Raw genomic sequence first — 13,833 nt, forward strand, 5'->3', positions numbered from 1 at the left:
CGGGGAGCTGGGATCCCCTGAACTAGCGCTTGCTGAGGAGACTTTTCCCCGCGCGTTTGCCATCTGAGGCAAGTTCCGAAGAAGGAGACTCTGCTCGCCCGGGAAGGTGAGGCAAAAAGGAAGGGCGCCGGGCCGAGAGGGCAGTTCGGCGAGGCCAGGCACCTGTGGGGGCCGCTGGGCGGGAAACTCGCTGAGGTAAACGGCCCCACCCCCACCTCCTGGCGCAGGCTGGGAAAGTGGCCTCCCTCCTCCCCCAGCTCCGATTCTCCCGCCTTTTCCAGTCCTCTCCCTCACCCCCCTCCCCGCCCTCTCCTCTCCCCTCGCCTTCCCAACTCCTCATTGGCAGCCCTGGGCCGGAGAGAGGATGACGCGCGGGCTCCCCAGAGGTGCCTGAGGTATAAACTCCCGTCGGGCACGCGGAGCCGCCGGTGGAAAGGGAGCGCTGCCGTGGGGCGTCGCGGAAGATGCCGCGGGGGTTCCTCGTTAAGCGGAGCAGGAGACCGGGGGGCTCTTACCGGGTGCGCCCTCCTCCGGGACTGCCCCCCGCGCCCTGCCCCGCGGAGGAGACGCCCCGCGTCCCGGCGCCTTCGCCCGAGCCTCCTCCGCAGCAACAGCTGCTGCCTCAGCCCAACGCCTCGCTGGCGGCCGTGTGGGGCGCAGGCACCTCGGACAGCGCCGCCGCCGCCTCAGCCGCCGGAGAGTCTCAGCGCTGCGCGCGCTCTCCCGCCTCGGCGGAGTCCTTCCCTGCGGGGCCCGCCTTGGCCGCGGCGGAGAAGCTGCCACTGCTTCCTCGCACGCCGCTGCCGCTACCGCTCTCTCTGCCGGCCACGTCGGCGCCGCCGCCGCCGCCACCGCTTTACCCGGCGCTCAAGCGGGCGCCCCGCGCCAAGGCGCCTCCGGCCAAGAAGCCCAAGGCCGTGCGCAAGCTGAGCTTCGCCGACGAGGTGACCACGTCGCCCGTGTTGGGCTTGCGGATCAAGGCGGCGTCGGAGGGGGCGTCGGAGGGGCCCCGCGGGGCAGGCCCGCCGCTGCTGGGCGAGTTCGTGTGCCAGCTGTGCAAGGAGCCCTACGCCGACCCTCTGGCGCTGGCGCAGCACCGCTGCTCGCGGATCGTGCGCGTCGAGTACCGCTGCCCCGAGTGCCACAAGATCTTCAGCTGCCCGGCCAACCTGGCCTCGCACCGCCGCTGGCACAAGCCGCGCCCGCCCTCGGCGCCCGGCCCCGCCCAGGACAAAGAGAACAGCCGCGGCCAGGCCGGACCAGATCAGCACCACGGCGCCGCGGACAGCTCCTGCTGCCGGGACCCGCCGCCGCCGCCGTCCCGAGCCGCCCAGCAGCAGCAGCAGCAGCTCTGCCCGGGCGGCGAAGCGGGCGCCGCCGACGGCTCCAGCCTGGGCGCGCCTGGCGGCGAGCTCTTCCTGTGCCCCTATTGCCACAAGACCTTTCGGCGCCAGGCGTACCTGCGGAAGCACCTGGGCACCCACCAGGCCCCCGGGGCGCTGGGCTACGGCGGGAACCCGCCGCCTGCGCAGCAGATCACGTTCCCGTGCCACTTGTGCGGGGCGCACTTCCCATCGGCGGACATCCGGGACAAGCACCGACTGTGGCACGCCGTGCGGGAGGAGCTGCTGCTGCCCCTGGGGCAGCCCGAGGGCAGCGTGGCGCACGGCGAGCAGCAGATCTTCTCCTGCAAACATTGCCCCTCGACTTTCTTCAGCTCGCCCGGCCTCACTCGGCACATCAACAAGTGCCACCCGTCGGAGAACAGGCAGGTGCTCCTGTTGCAGATGCCTGTCAGGCCGGGCTGCTAGATGGGGGGTGGTGCGCAAGTGAGGGGGTATGTGTCACCGACTCGAACCGCTTCTTTACCAGACTTGAACTATGAAATTCCCAGATGCTCAGACTGACCGATTCTCCAGTTAGCGGGAACCGATTTATACGATAGAATTCTTTCGCCCCCTAAGCCTTGATCCTCAATCCCTGATGGTGGACACCCGAACGAATCCTATCCGAACTGTAATTCCTATGGAAAATCGCAGTGCATAGCCCAAGGAAATCACCAGACTTTAGAAGTACGTCATGCCAAACGTTTTTAATGTATGAACACAAATTAGCCTTACTGCCTTATGAAAGGGTAGAGTGCACTGTATATTCTGTGAATCCAGTTTCCACTTACAGTACTTAAAACTTGTCACTTCAACAAAGCTAAAGGGAAAGCGAGCCAACCGTCTATTTGAGGCGGAGTAGAAATCACCCCTTCCACTACAGGACTGAAAAATGTGACATTGCTTTAAGTGTGGGTGTGGGGTGGAGAGACATTTTTCTGTGTACTCGAAATACTATAGCCAAACCTAGAGCCATCTGTGTGCCTGCCTGTGAGTAAAAGCTGTCTAGGGAAAATGGGGGCCTGAACGATTTCATTCCGGTCACTCCTGTCTCTAGGATCAAAGTACATTCCAACATTGTATTTAACAAAAAAATATTAAGTCTCCAGGAGGAGAACTAGTTAGCCCTCATACTTAATTAGTGGAATCTGCCTCTCCAGCCTCTGAGGGTTTAAAGAGTTTAATTTGCTGTGAAGTGTTTTATTCGTTGTATCTTGTATTACAACACTGTCTGATATTTGTAGAAAGTCAGCGTGCAGTCATATTATATATACATATAAGTACATATATAAATATATACATACAATGTGCAAAGTTCCCTTTGTCTGCTCTTGCTCATTGCTGGCTATTAAATTCTGGATTGATGATTTTTTTGGTAGTTTATTCTGCCTATTTTCTGAGCATCTTGTTCCATTCTTTTAAGTTAAAAAAAATATGATATGCAAAAGGGGGCGCATACAAAAAGAGAAAGCAGGAAGCTACTTTGAAGTCCAAAATGTTCAGCCAGAATTTCAAGATTCATGAAAATTGTTCAATTAGTCAAAGCATTAGTCTTTCTTTTTAACAGCCACCCCCATCCTACATGGCAAACCAAAGAGCTTCAAAAACAGCTTGCACTAACGCATAAGGATCAGTTGTTAAATGTACAAGTCTAACAGTGTACTGGATTACTTCAGCAGACATCTTTTTGGACCCCAGCCTTCAAATCTAGTAACCATTTTAGAAATTCTGGTGGTCAGCTTCCTCTCCAACTTCTTCACCGATACATTTGCTGGAAGTCCACTTTTGCAAACCTGTCTGTAGATAGGGAGCAATTTTTATTGATTAAATTTGCATAGTCCTTTGTAAATTGATACTTATAGCTAGATTTAACTGTTGTGCAGAAGTATTGATCGATGGAAGATGAGATACGGAAAGGCAACTTCATTTTAACTAGGGTAACATTAGTGAAATTATTTTGAAACTTGAAAAATACAGCATGCTATGTGACCAAGCATGTAGAAGTTAAGTATTTCTACATACATAACTTTTAGGAACTAAGTTAGATAATGATTTTACAATAATGAAAAAAAAATTAAAAGCCTTTCTTTAAGAGAGTTTCCAAAGAGACATTTTACTGTCAAGGAATTGTCAACTGCTTCAATTTTAAGCTGCTATTATAATGTAGCTATTTGAACTTGTTCTACTTTGGAACCCAAACAGGCATTCATTATTATTATTTTTGCAAGGATGTTTTCAGCAATATTAATTTAACACTGAATTCTTCACTTTGTACAGCATTATCAATCCGCTTAAGCAAAATTTATTGAGCCAGAAAGGAAGGATTTAGGCAAGCATTATCTTGGAACTACGAAGTGGGACTAAGGTGGCAATCCTATATACTTACTTGGAAGTATCACAGAACTTAATATTTATGTGCAGGATTGCCCCGAAAAGGGACTGTCAATTAAGAAGCTTGCTGTAAAAGCTTTGCAATCTTACAACCATGAGCCATTCCATGCCTACTCTCCACTCTCCTCATGAAGCTAATAATACTGTGATTGATTTAAGCAATCTTTCCAATATTTGCAGTGGAATACAGAGCATACACAGGTGGTAAGAATAATTTTATTGTATTATTAAATAGCATGTCTTTTTTCAACCATTACAAATTTGTATATACTACACGGTGAACAAATACATCAATATATATTTCTATAGTTGCCCAGGTGAAGGACAGATATTTACACATGCAGTTAGTACCGGTGCCATGCTACATTTTGTTAGAGCAGAATATGGCGAACAACATAGTTGTATTTTTTTCGGTATGAAAATACGTCTGGGGGTAGTGGGAATTTGGAGTGGAATGTGTTTGTGCATACATCTGCCGCTACAAGGGCACCGTCCCTTTTTCTCCCCAGTAATGGTACAGAGCTCAGAGCAAATGACTGGCATGGCAAAGTGCTTGAAAGTATGCATATCTTACAGATAGACCAAGGGACAGTTTTCAGAAGAGAAAGGCTGACAGTGGCCATAACTCGCATCTGGAAAGCAAATACTAGCAGGAGAGTAGAAAGCTGTTAGCATTTCAGCACTGGGATCTTGCTGTGGTGCCTGTCCAGCAGCGAATGAGAGTAAGAGAGATAGATGGTGATGGGCCTCTGTTTACTTGAAGGGCTTTAATTCTTATCACATATATTCTCTGTACATAATTTTGTGTCTCCTAGTGACCTTTGCAGAGGACTCCAGAGGTGCATCTTCATTTGAATAGTACATTCATTTGCAAATGGTACTTTTTTATTTAGAGGGTTGTACAAAAAAAACAGAGAAACATGCCTGCAGTCTCCAGCCCCATGTGTGGCTAGCAACAGACCCAGAGGTTAAAACAGGGTCTCACAAGGAAAGGTAAAACGGGTGCAGAAATGACCCTACACTGACAAGTTATGGAAGCAGGGAATTAGATAAAAATATTCTAACGAAAGCCAAGGTATTTTCAGTTTGAAATAAAATTCCAATATGGTTCTCTAAAATAAACAAACAAGTGGACAAATGTGGGACAAGAATTCCATACAGAGGGGAGACAAACATCTCAGGAAAAGGGGCTGCAGGCTTCACCCATTCTTAGGTCTTGTTGGCTGAGCCAGAGGAGCGCCGTAGTTTCATGGACATGCGGCTCTTGCTAGTCCGGGGAGAAATGGGGAAGGCTAGATCGGGCCCGTCCATCTGCGCTGCTGTTGGAGCTTCGGACGCCTGAGTCTCTGGGTAGGAGCCTATGGGAAACAAGAAGACCCCCATATATGAGAACTATCTGCTGGTGGTTAGGAAAGAGCAAGTCCCCAACAAATACCTGCCCCTTCGTTAGACACAGAAGAAACCATACTAGCTCATCTGCTACAATCATTAACAAACCCATTCCACTCTATGTGAGTGGAAGGCTGATGGCAAATCTAACTAAGCTCTGAAGGGAGGTCAGAACACAGCAAGAGGCTGGGGAGATACTATACAGGACTGAGGTTGGCACCCATTTTCTACTTAACACCCTCACCACATGAATTCCTACAGGATTCAACAGGGCAGAAGCGTGAATAGATCATGCTAGCTGGATGCACTACATGGTTCGGTATCTTTGTAAAAGGAACAAGATGAATCTGAGACAAACCCTTCCCACATATAGGCCCCCCAAAATAAGTCGCAGGAACAGCAGCAAAGGAGTTAGGTTGATAAGATTTATTGCAGTGTCCAGACTTCTATGAGAGATGCAAAACAGGTCAGTGTTTTCCCTCTAAGCATGCTCCATGTTCAGCCTTCAGCTGCCAGAAAGAAAAGACAATTCTTTCTTAAATCTACCTAATTAATGAAGCTGTGGAAGATGAATTCTTGTATGCATTTGTAAAGATCTCTCTCTCTCTCTCTCTCTCTCTGTGTGTGTGTGTGTGTGTGTGTGTGAGAGAGAGAGAGAGAGAGATATCTGTGATCAGATACTTGTTGCCTATCAAATATACATCGTCAATTCCAGCCCTAAGTTCAGACTCCTTTAGCTATATTTTAGGAGCTACATACATTCCATTGGTTCCCTATTGTAAATGTAAACAAAAAAAGTCCAACCTTATTTTAGTACTATGCATGTATTTGGACATATAGTTTGTGCCCTTGCCCTTAGAGAAAAGCTTTTGTTCTAGCGGATGTCCACTAACGGAAGCAATTTTGGCTGATTCCATTTGCATCAGCTCACTCTGCTCTGCAGCCCCCCCCCCCCACTCTCTGGAGCTGATTTTCAAGGAGTGCTGAGGGATGCAGCAGGGAGGGGGAATCAGGAAAAATAGCATACCCTCTTCTATTAACATAGGCATCTGCTGGAAGTAAAGTGCTTCAATGATCACAACAGCACCAACTGGATTCCACCAGAAGCCAATTGCTTTTAAGGGACTTGATACACACACAACATCAGATTCATAGCCAATGGCAGTACAGAAGTCCTACTGGGCCAAAGTTTACAAGAATTTCAACAGGATTCCCTTGTAATTGAGTTAGTAAATGAGTAATTTATTATAATATTTAAAATTAAATAATTTCCTCTAAGGGCATATCCACGACATCTTCATCTTGAACAGTATTTTTTTTTTGCTCAAGAACAGTTTATTAAAATTTACACATAGGTCAGAATTCAAAGAACCCCATGAGCAAGTGGAAAGTCACATTCACAAGGAAATGGCCAACCATCCCCTTGCAGCCACCTCACGACCTATTGCGTCAAATCTTCCTCTGAGGTGCTTTCTAACCTTCAAGAGGCATATTTTCAGAGTCATGAAGGGCTGCAGTGGGAAGGTCCCCCTCTGAAAAATCCCTGGGTTGTTCCATGTGTGACCCGTTTGGATCCTATAACATTATGAATGCTTCTGAAGCATTTGGATAAAATTACCACTTTAAAAATGACCTGAGTATTTTAGTATTACTACCGCTTTATGAAAAATGCTTTGATACAGAAAACCACTTTTAAGAAAATGTTTTCACTATCTCCAAAGTTAGAACAACAACATTCACGTCCGAGTTCCTGCTGAAGGCATATAAATCTCAGGACACATTTCTTGCTTTCATTCAGCTAGATTTCCTAAAGAGGTTACTGCAAACCATCATGGCCGGGTCAGAAGTCTAACACTGCTTTTAAAGAACACTGCCATAAGCCTGATCTAATAACTCAAATGCTATTGCGTCTGCTTTGGCCAAACATTTTCTGAAACTGACAAAACCTCTGCTTTTGCTCTCCAAATGTGTGTGTTTCTTTTTATGATCCAGGTATAGCAGCTCCAAACATTCTGCTAATCGTAAGAGTCGAAAATTTATTGCACCTTCCAAAAAACCCCACAAAACTAAGCAGAGAAGTCCTCTTCCCTACAGGGAAAGGCTGTTTTTTTAACACTCCCCATGTAAAAAAATTCTATCTTGTTCTAGTTTTACAAGGAATCAAAGCATTTCAAATGATGAGGTAGAGCGTAAAAAATAATTGCTGATGCTCTGCATAGCATACCATTCACAGCTAGCGTGAAAGACCTTCCGTTTCAAGCCTTTGCCCTTTACCTTGAAGTGGCCAATGCTTTCTAGTGGTGGTTTGGGAAGGAGAAGAAATATCACACCATTTCTTTCTTTGTTGAGAATGAAGAAGTGATGAAGGAGAGGTGGACAGAAGTGAGGAAAAGGGGGAAAAGAGATAAAAAGATAACAGGTGTGAGACGTGAGACACGGACAGCAGAGGTTGGAGGGCATTTACAGATGAGTACAGAAAGGAGAAAGTTAGAATTTGTTATGTCGCTAACGGTGCATGCTAAAGGTTAAAGAGGGATGCATTAGTATGCAAAAAACGAACCTCAACGATCAGGAAGAATACTCACCGACTACAGGTTACAAAAGAAGAAGAAAAAGGAAAAGAAAAAAAGAAAAGAAAAAATAGTTCGATAAAAATAAGTTCTGATTCAGCAGGGTCATTGCTATAAATTACACAACCATAATGGCACAAACATTTCTTTCCTGTTTGTGAATCATTTACACATTTCTACCAAAATTATCTGCAATAAAATATGACATGGCAATAGTTGGCTTCTCCTAGCTAGCCGGTTTCCCATGAAGAAGAAATGAAGTTCTTCCTAAAATTCTTCCCGTAGTGCTAAAGCATATTCCACTGAGCAAATTCACCAACTTGCAAAAGAAATATAAATGCTAAAGAAATACTTAGTATGGTTTCTGGACACAGAATAATTTCTTTAACTTGGCAAGTACGGTAACTGGAAATTAATGATAATGCTTTAGTGAAAAATAGGAGCCAAGTAAGTCTGACATGTACATGCAGCACAATTCTAGGTAAGTGTACCTGGAAGAAATTCCTACAGTGTTCAATGGGATTTACTCCAATATAAGTGTGCACAGGATTGCAGCCTTACTATATCTGAGTTTTGTTTGATAGCAATGGGTGAGTAGATTAAAACTGGGTTTCTCTTTTCCTTCGTATTTTTTGTTTCACGTGTAAGGCGGTTTTGGTTTCTTTCATGTAATAAATGTTCACTTTAATCCCAAAGCAGGTGATACTAACATCAGTACTAATGAACATAAATACAAAACAAACCTTCAGTTGATGAAAATGCAGAACTAGAGCCTAAAAGTGCAGTAGTGATTAACATAGAAGTTGACAAATATATATATTTTAGATTACCTGCTAGCCTTCAGTTTTAAACAAGTGGGGGAGAACTATTATATTTGCATTCCACCTATCTTACAAGGTGATAAAATCCACTATCTGAACACTCCTTAGCTCTAATTACAAAATGGGTAAGAATAGAAAAGAAAGTATGTGAGGTTTCAGTATATCAACATTTAGAATGTTATAAACAATACAGACCAGAGCTAGGAAAGATATAAAAAGGAACTGAAATACAAAAGAGCATAGGTTCTTTTACTTAATAAAGGTAGACTTTGGTGCAATTTGTAAATCATTCAAGTGATGTGGTTGCAGCTCAACCATGCCTGGATTGAACAGTGCTCTTAGAACATCTGAATGATGAAATAAATAGTGCAGAGTAGCCAGGATTACATGGGCACCCACGTCATTATGATGCCACTGTCATTATGTCATTCAAATTACTGGAGTGGCTCTGGATCCAGCTACAGGGAGGCAGAAACCACTCTGCTCAGTTTATGCATGCATTTACACAAGCAGAGCTGTTTAGATAAGGGGAAAGTATGACAGCCAAGTGGTCATGATAAAGATTATAACAAGTATTGTGGAGGGGGATTGCTTAGTAAATGTTACTGAAAATCAGCATCACTGAGAGGAACTTCATGTGTAACTTTTTCCAACATGGTGATTTAACTTTTGAATTTGACATGCATACATGCAATTTCCCACTGGAGTTCACGTAACTGGCTGCAGATGCATGCCATTCGTTCACCATTTCTTGTGGCAGAAAACACCTGTTCCCCCCCACCATACACACAAATAAAATTTAAGACACAAACTTGAATGTGAGCAGGTTTCAAAACGAAATGTCTCTCAGATTGCATAGATTAAATATGGCTGGGGGATATTGCATAAATGCAGTACTTTCTCTCTCTCTAGAAAAATAGGTGACTGTACTCATCATGAAGTTGTTACAGTAAGTACCACACTTTTTAACAACAACAAAAGGAGGTGCCAGTACTGTGTACCCTTGAGTACCCCCTAAAAAGCACTGCATAAATGTCTTTTAAAGAGGATCAGATAAATACAAAGAGTATGTCTCTTTCAGTGGCCTTGAACCACGATAACCAGAAATATATTCTGTACATCTGATGCCATGGACTGGGGGAAACTGTCCTATTTATGAACCTCTGAATGACCAGTTACATGAGAACAGGCTGAGCTATATGGACCTCTGCTCTGATAACACTTTTCTTATCACCATGTAATACTAAGTGGTTGCCAATTCCTTACTTAGTTGCCTCTTGCTTCGAACATGCTTGAAAAATCACACTTCTTATGAGTGATAGCGATGGGACTTCCTCTTCCTTCTTCCACTGCAGCCCCTCACACCTCCCAACCATCCAGAGCAGATTTTCGGGGGTACGCAGGGGACTGCAGTCCTACTGTGCAAGTGGAAGTCTGTTCTACTTATGAAGAGATACAATTAACTGTCACTGTATATCAGAAAACATTTAGTATTGTGTTGGATGTCTAACAGCTTTTAGTTTGGTTTCAGCTAGGTGAAAAACCCAAACCCTCAAATACATGAAATAGTTAACTTGTTCAGTGTTGTATAAGAAACTAGTTGGGTTGAGGAGGACAGGTCACAAAATACAGTTTTATAATTCACTTTTAAATACTATTTTACAAACAGTTCCAAATTGCTTGAATTCAATTTATGTGATAGATAAGAAGACCATATCATCACATACAGAAGTCAACATTTTAATGATGATGATGTACTACTTATACCCCACCCAACTGGGTTCACCAACAGACTAATGACTGGGGTTCAGAATCCTTATTCTTATCCCTATGTTAACATAAAAGTTAAATAAATATAGTGCCAGTAAACACATTGTCTCATCCTCCCTGGTGACAGGAACTCATCAGCAGTTCCTACTCTAACCTTTTTAAATGTGTCAGCAATGTGTGCAGGCCGGTAGTCCACAGTTTATAACCACAGTTAATTACAATTAATTGTACTGAAAATTGCAGCTCCATCTAAAACAAACGGCATACAAATGCCTCCTTGCATTTTGTGCATATTTACTAACAAAGGGAAAGTGATGTTTCCCTTGATAACGTCAGCCTGCACTCCCTCCTATAATTTCATTGGTTGCAGCTCAATCTCTCAGTTTGTTCAATAATTATCTGCATACAATTTAGAAGAAATACCTAGAACTATTATGAAGTGATAATTCCTGAGGTTATTTTTGCTGCTCTTTGAAAATATGTTTACAATCATATTTGCACCTCATTTTCTGGGGAATCTTACCAAATTATCTATGCATGCAAGTAATTTTGCCAGAATGGGAACTCATCACTTAGCATACTCCAAAAATAATTTAGAAGGAATAATGTCTTCTCTGTTTATTGCAACCAACAGATTTAATTAAGCTGCAATCCCATACACACTTACCTAAGAGTAAACCCTATTGAATTCACAGTGAGATTTATCTTTGAACAGGACTGTGTTGTTAAATCTTTTAGGGTTGCATTTTTTAACCTTTTATTTTCTGAGGGGAATAATGCTGGCTATCCATCTTTTTTTAAAAAACTATTTTATATGATAAAATCTGTCCCAGCAGCTGATTAATAATTTGCCCAAGATGTTTAACCATGAATCTATCATTAAACCAATTTCAACCTCTTATGATTTCTGAGTCCACCACATTTACTAGTGTCTTCCCACTGCCAATATCTCAATATTTGACCAGCATAGTTCTTAAATTTTTGCCTTCCTTTGTTTTAGTAATTTATTTCAGTAATTTACGCTTTTCATTTACCATATCTGAAATAGTTACATGGTCATATCAGGCTGTAATACATCTGTTTTGCACAGGTTTCCCACCCCAATCGACATTTGTATTTCTAATATGATGAGAGAAACTTTGGGCACCTATATGTCTGGGGAGAGAAGTGTTTGGAGACCCCTCCGGCGGGAGACTGGCATATTTCCTATTAGGTCTCATTTCAATGGACTCCAAAATAATCGGGCATATTACATAAAGGCAGGCAGATGGAAAGATGATGAAAAATATTTAAAAAATAAGAAAGCCCTTCAATAGTCAACAACCTAAATTTTTTTAGAACTATGATCTACATTACATTCTCTCCCAACTTCCCTGCTCACGGAGAGATGTACTATCTAACAGAATATTTCTCATACATATAAAAACATACTACCTCCAGAAGAATTTTAGCCTTATTACCCTGACATGTCAACACAAAAGAATGAAACTGAATCCACAAATTCTTTGCATCTAGAAGGCTCCACATTCAATTCCTGGCATCTCTGGTTAATGGATATTAGGTAACAAGAATGGAGAGACTACTTGAGGCCTTTACAGTTGCCTCCAAATAATACTGGACACGATGGTCACTGAGCTGACTCAGTGTAAGTACTCCATGCTCTTTGAATACCAATATTCAGCTACAGATGGCAGCTTCCAGGTATTTCTTCCATATAAAAAAAACAACCAAACAAGCAAAAGCCATTGTAACATTAAGATTTAAAAAACAGAATGGCAATGTCATTTTAATGCACTTTTAACAACAGGCATCATTATTACTTATCAGACAGCTGTTAAAATGTTTTTAAAAAATAGTTTTTAAAAGTACCATTGAATTCAGAAGAGGAGATAGAGAGAGGATCACTCATTCATCTCTCCAACTCAGCACTTTACAACTGATCTTACTGAGAAGCTATTTCAATCCATCTCAGAAAATATGCACCTGAGCATAAATTGTGAGGTACTCTATTCACTAATGGAGGAAGGCAAAAGCTTATGAAAACATATTTCTGTCCCTTATACACAAAGAAGCAGGTACCATAAAATTAGCTCTGCTACATATCACTTGGTCAGAAGCCTTTACAATCGCTAAAACACAGATATGTAATTTTGCCTGTTTAAAATCAATTGTTAAGTAAGACAAAATAAGATATTAAAAATCACCATTAAGACCTTTTTGTATGACTTTAGTATTTTTAACTACTGCCTTAATTTTATTTTTATTCATGAATGCTGTTGTTGCTTTTCACTCAGGCATTCATTTTATTGTGCTCCTCTGTTTCTATTTCCTGTTCACATTCAGATAAAAATGATCAGCACTGGAAGGAAGTGAAAACATACGGCTTTGGAGCCCAAACGTTTTATTTATTTATTTCCTCTAAATCATATGTGCAAATCCAAATATAGCTGCATCAATCCTCTTCTCTTGGTGTCACTAGATTTCCATCTATTGTTTTCCGAAGAAAACTGCTCTGAGTTTTTGTCTCTATTGCAAGTAGGTGAGTAATATCAGTGGTCATATTCTAATTTCTGCTTCAAGACAGCGTAACAGTTTGTCAGCAACAAACAAGTTATTTCTCCCTTTCCTTTCTCTGTTATATTGAATTCTAAAAGTATGTGCTAACATCAAAGAAAAGCAGTACAGGGTACAAGGCACACCACTGTCACCCAGTCCTATTTGTTCATGCTGAGAAACAAAAGGTCAGACACAATCGAGTGTTACTAGCTCAACAGATGTCTCTCCCATTAGTTCCCTTAATCCCAGAACCACAGTGTTAGTGTTTCATGCAGACCTGGGGTTAGTAAAGACTAAAACTTGAAAAAAATGTAGTGGGAATTTCTCAATCAGTGTGAATTTCTCTTTCTTTTAATGGTAGAAAATAAGGGCAATCAGGAAAGTTTGCATACAACGTGGTTACAAGCTTAGCGCTTTAGTAAAAGATTAATAAGAACAGAGGGGGGTTTTTTTGGACACTTTGTCTTACCTTCTGATAAAGAACTGATATTTAATGATCTAAAGAGGGGAAATAAAATAAATGATATAATCATCAGGAGTTCAAGAAATTATTTGTACAGGTAGGCCTTGAGTTATTCTAGATACCTTCAGTGATTATTCTAGATTCTTAGGGGGCAATCCTATGGCAAGAGTCATTGGGATGAGCAAATTCAGGTACGGCAGATCTCTGGCTCAGACGGCTGTTTCCCAGTTCAGACAGGCTCAGCCGGCAGTAAGCCCCCAACCCTGGCTCAGCAGAAGATATGCTGTCGTAACTTGCCCATCCTGGCTCAGTTGGGGCTCAAACAGCTGAGATGACTTTGGTTGAGCTGAGGCTGGTATAAGTCCCCCCAAAAGGGGCATCGCGGGGGTGGTACCAGAGAGCTCCAAATCCTTAGTCTGTTCAGCTCTGTCATGTGACTTTGCAACCTGGCATAAAACACAATGGTTTTCCTACTGTCTTCTGTTGAA

At 42.9% G+C, this 13,833-nt stretch overlaps 2 protein-coding genes across 25 annotated transcripts in view; one reads left to right on the top strand and one right to left on the bottom strand.

Moving 5' to 3' along the window:
* The first annotated feature begins 378 nt into the window (after positions 1-378).
* On the top strand, positions 379-3,861 carry INSM2 (INSM transcriptional repressor 2). The gene has a single exon (XM_083617504.1). It carries the CDS (start codon positions 465-467, stop codon positions 1,809-1,811), a length of 1,347 nt encoding a protein of 448 aa, XP_083473630.1. The 5' UTR covers positions 379-464; the 3' UTR covers positions 1,812-3,861.
* A 117-nt stretch (positions 3,862-3,978) lies between these two features.
* RALGAPA1 (Ral GTPase activating protein catalytic subunit alpha 1) overlaps positions 3,979-13,833 on the bottom strand; it is a 123,923-nt gene continuing 114,068 nt past the window's right edge. For 7 of the 24 annotated variants that reach the window (XM_083608000.1, XM_083607999.1, XM_083607989.1 and 4 more), the window contains 2 exons: positions 7,390-7,504; positions 3,979-5,134 (listed from right to left, as the gene is read on the bottom strand). In XM_083608000.1, the coding sequence (XP_083464126.1) occupies positions 5,044-5,134; positions 7,390-7,504 (206 nt within the window). In that variant the 3' untranslated portion in view covers positions 3,979-5,043. Of the gene's footprint in view, positions 5,169-7,389; positions 7,505-13,351; positions 13,381-13,833 lie in introns of all 24 variants that reach the window. The other 17 variants (XM_083607992.1, XM_083607982.1, XM_083607986.1 and 14 more) reach the window with 6 other exon arrangements.

Source organism: Podarcis filfolensis, assembly GCF_964270895.1.
Source record: "Podarcis filfolensis genome assembly, chromosome: 1".
In the NCBI taxonomy this organism is placed as follows: Eukaryota; Metazoa; Chordata; class Lepidosauria; order Squamata; family Lacertidae; genus Podarcis; species Podarcis filfolensis.

Coding starts and splice junctions, on each gene's coding strand:
- INSM2 (XM_083617504.1), top strand. CDS start 465: ATGCCGCGGGGGTTCCTCGTTAAGCGGAGCAGGAGACCGGGGGGCTCT.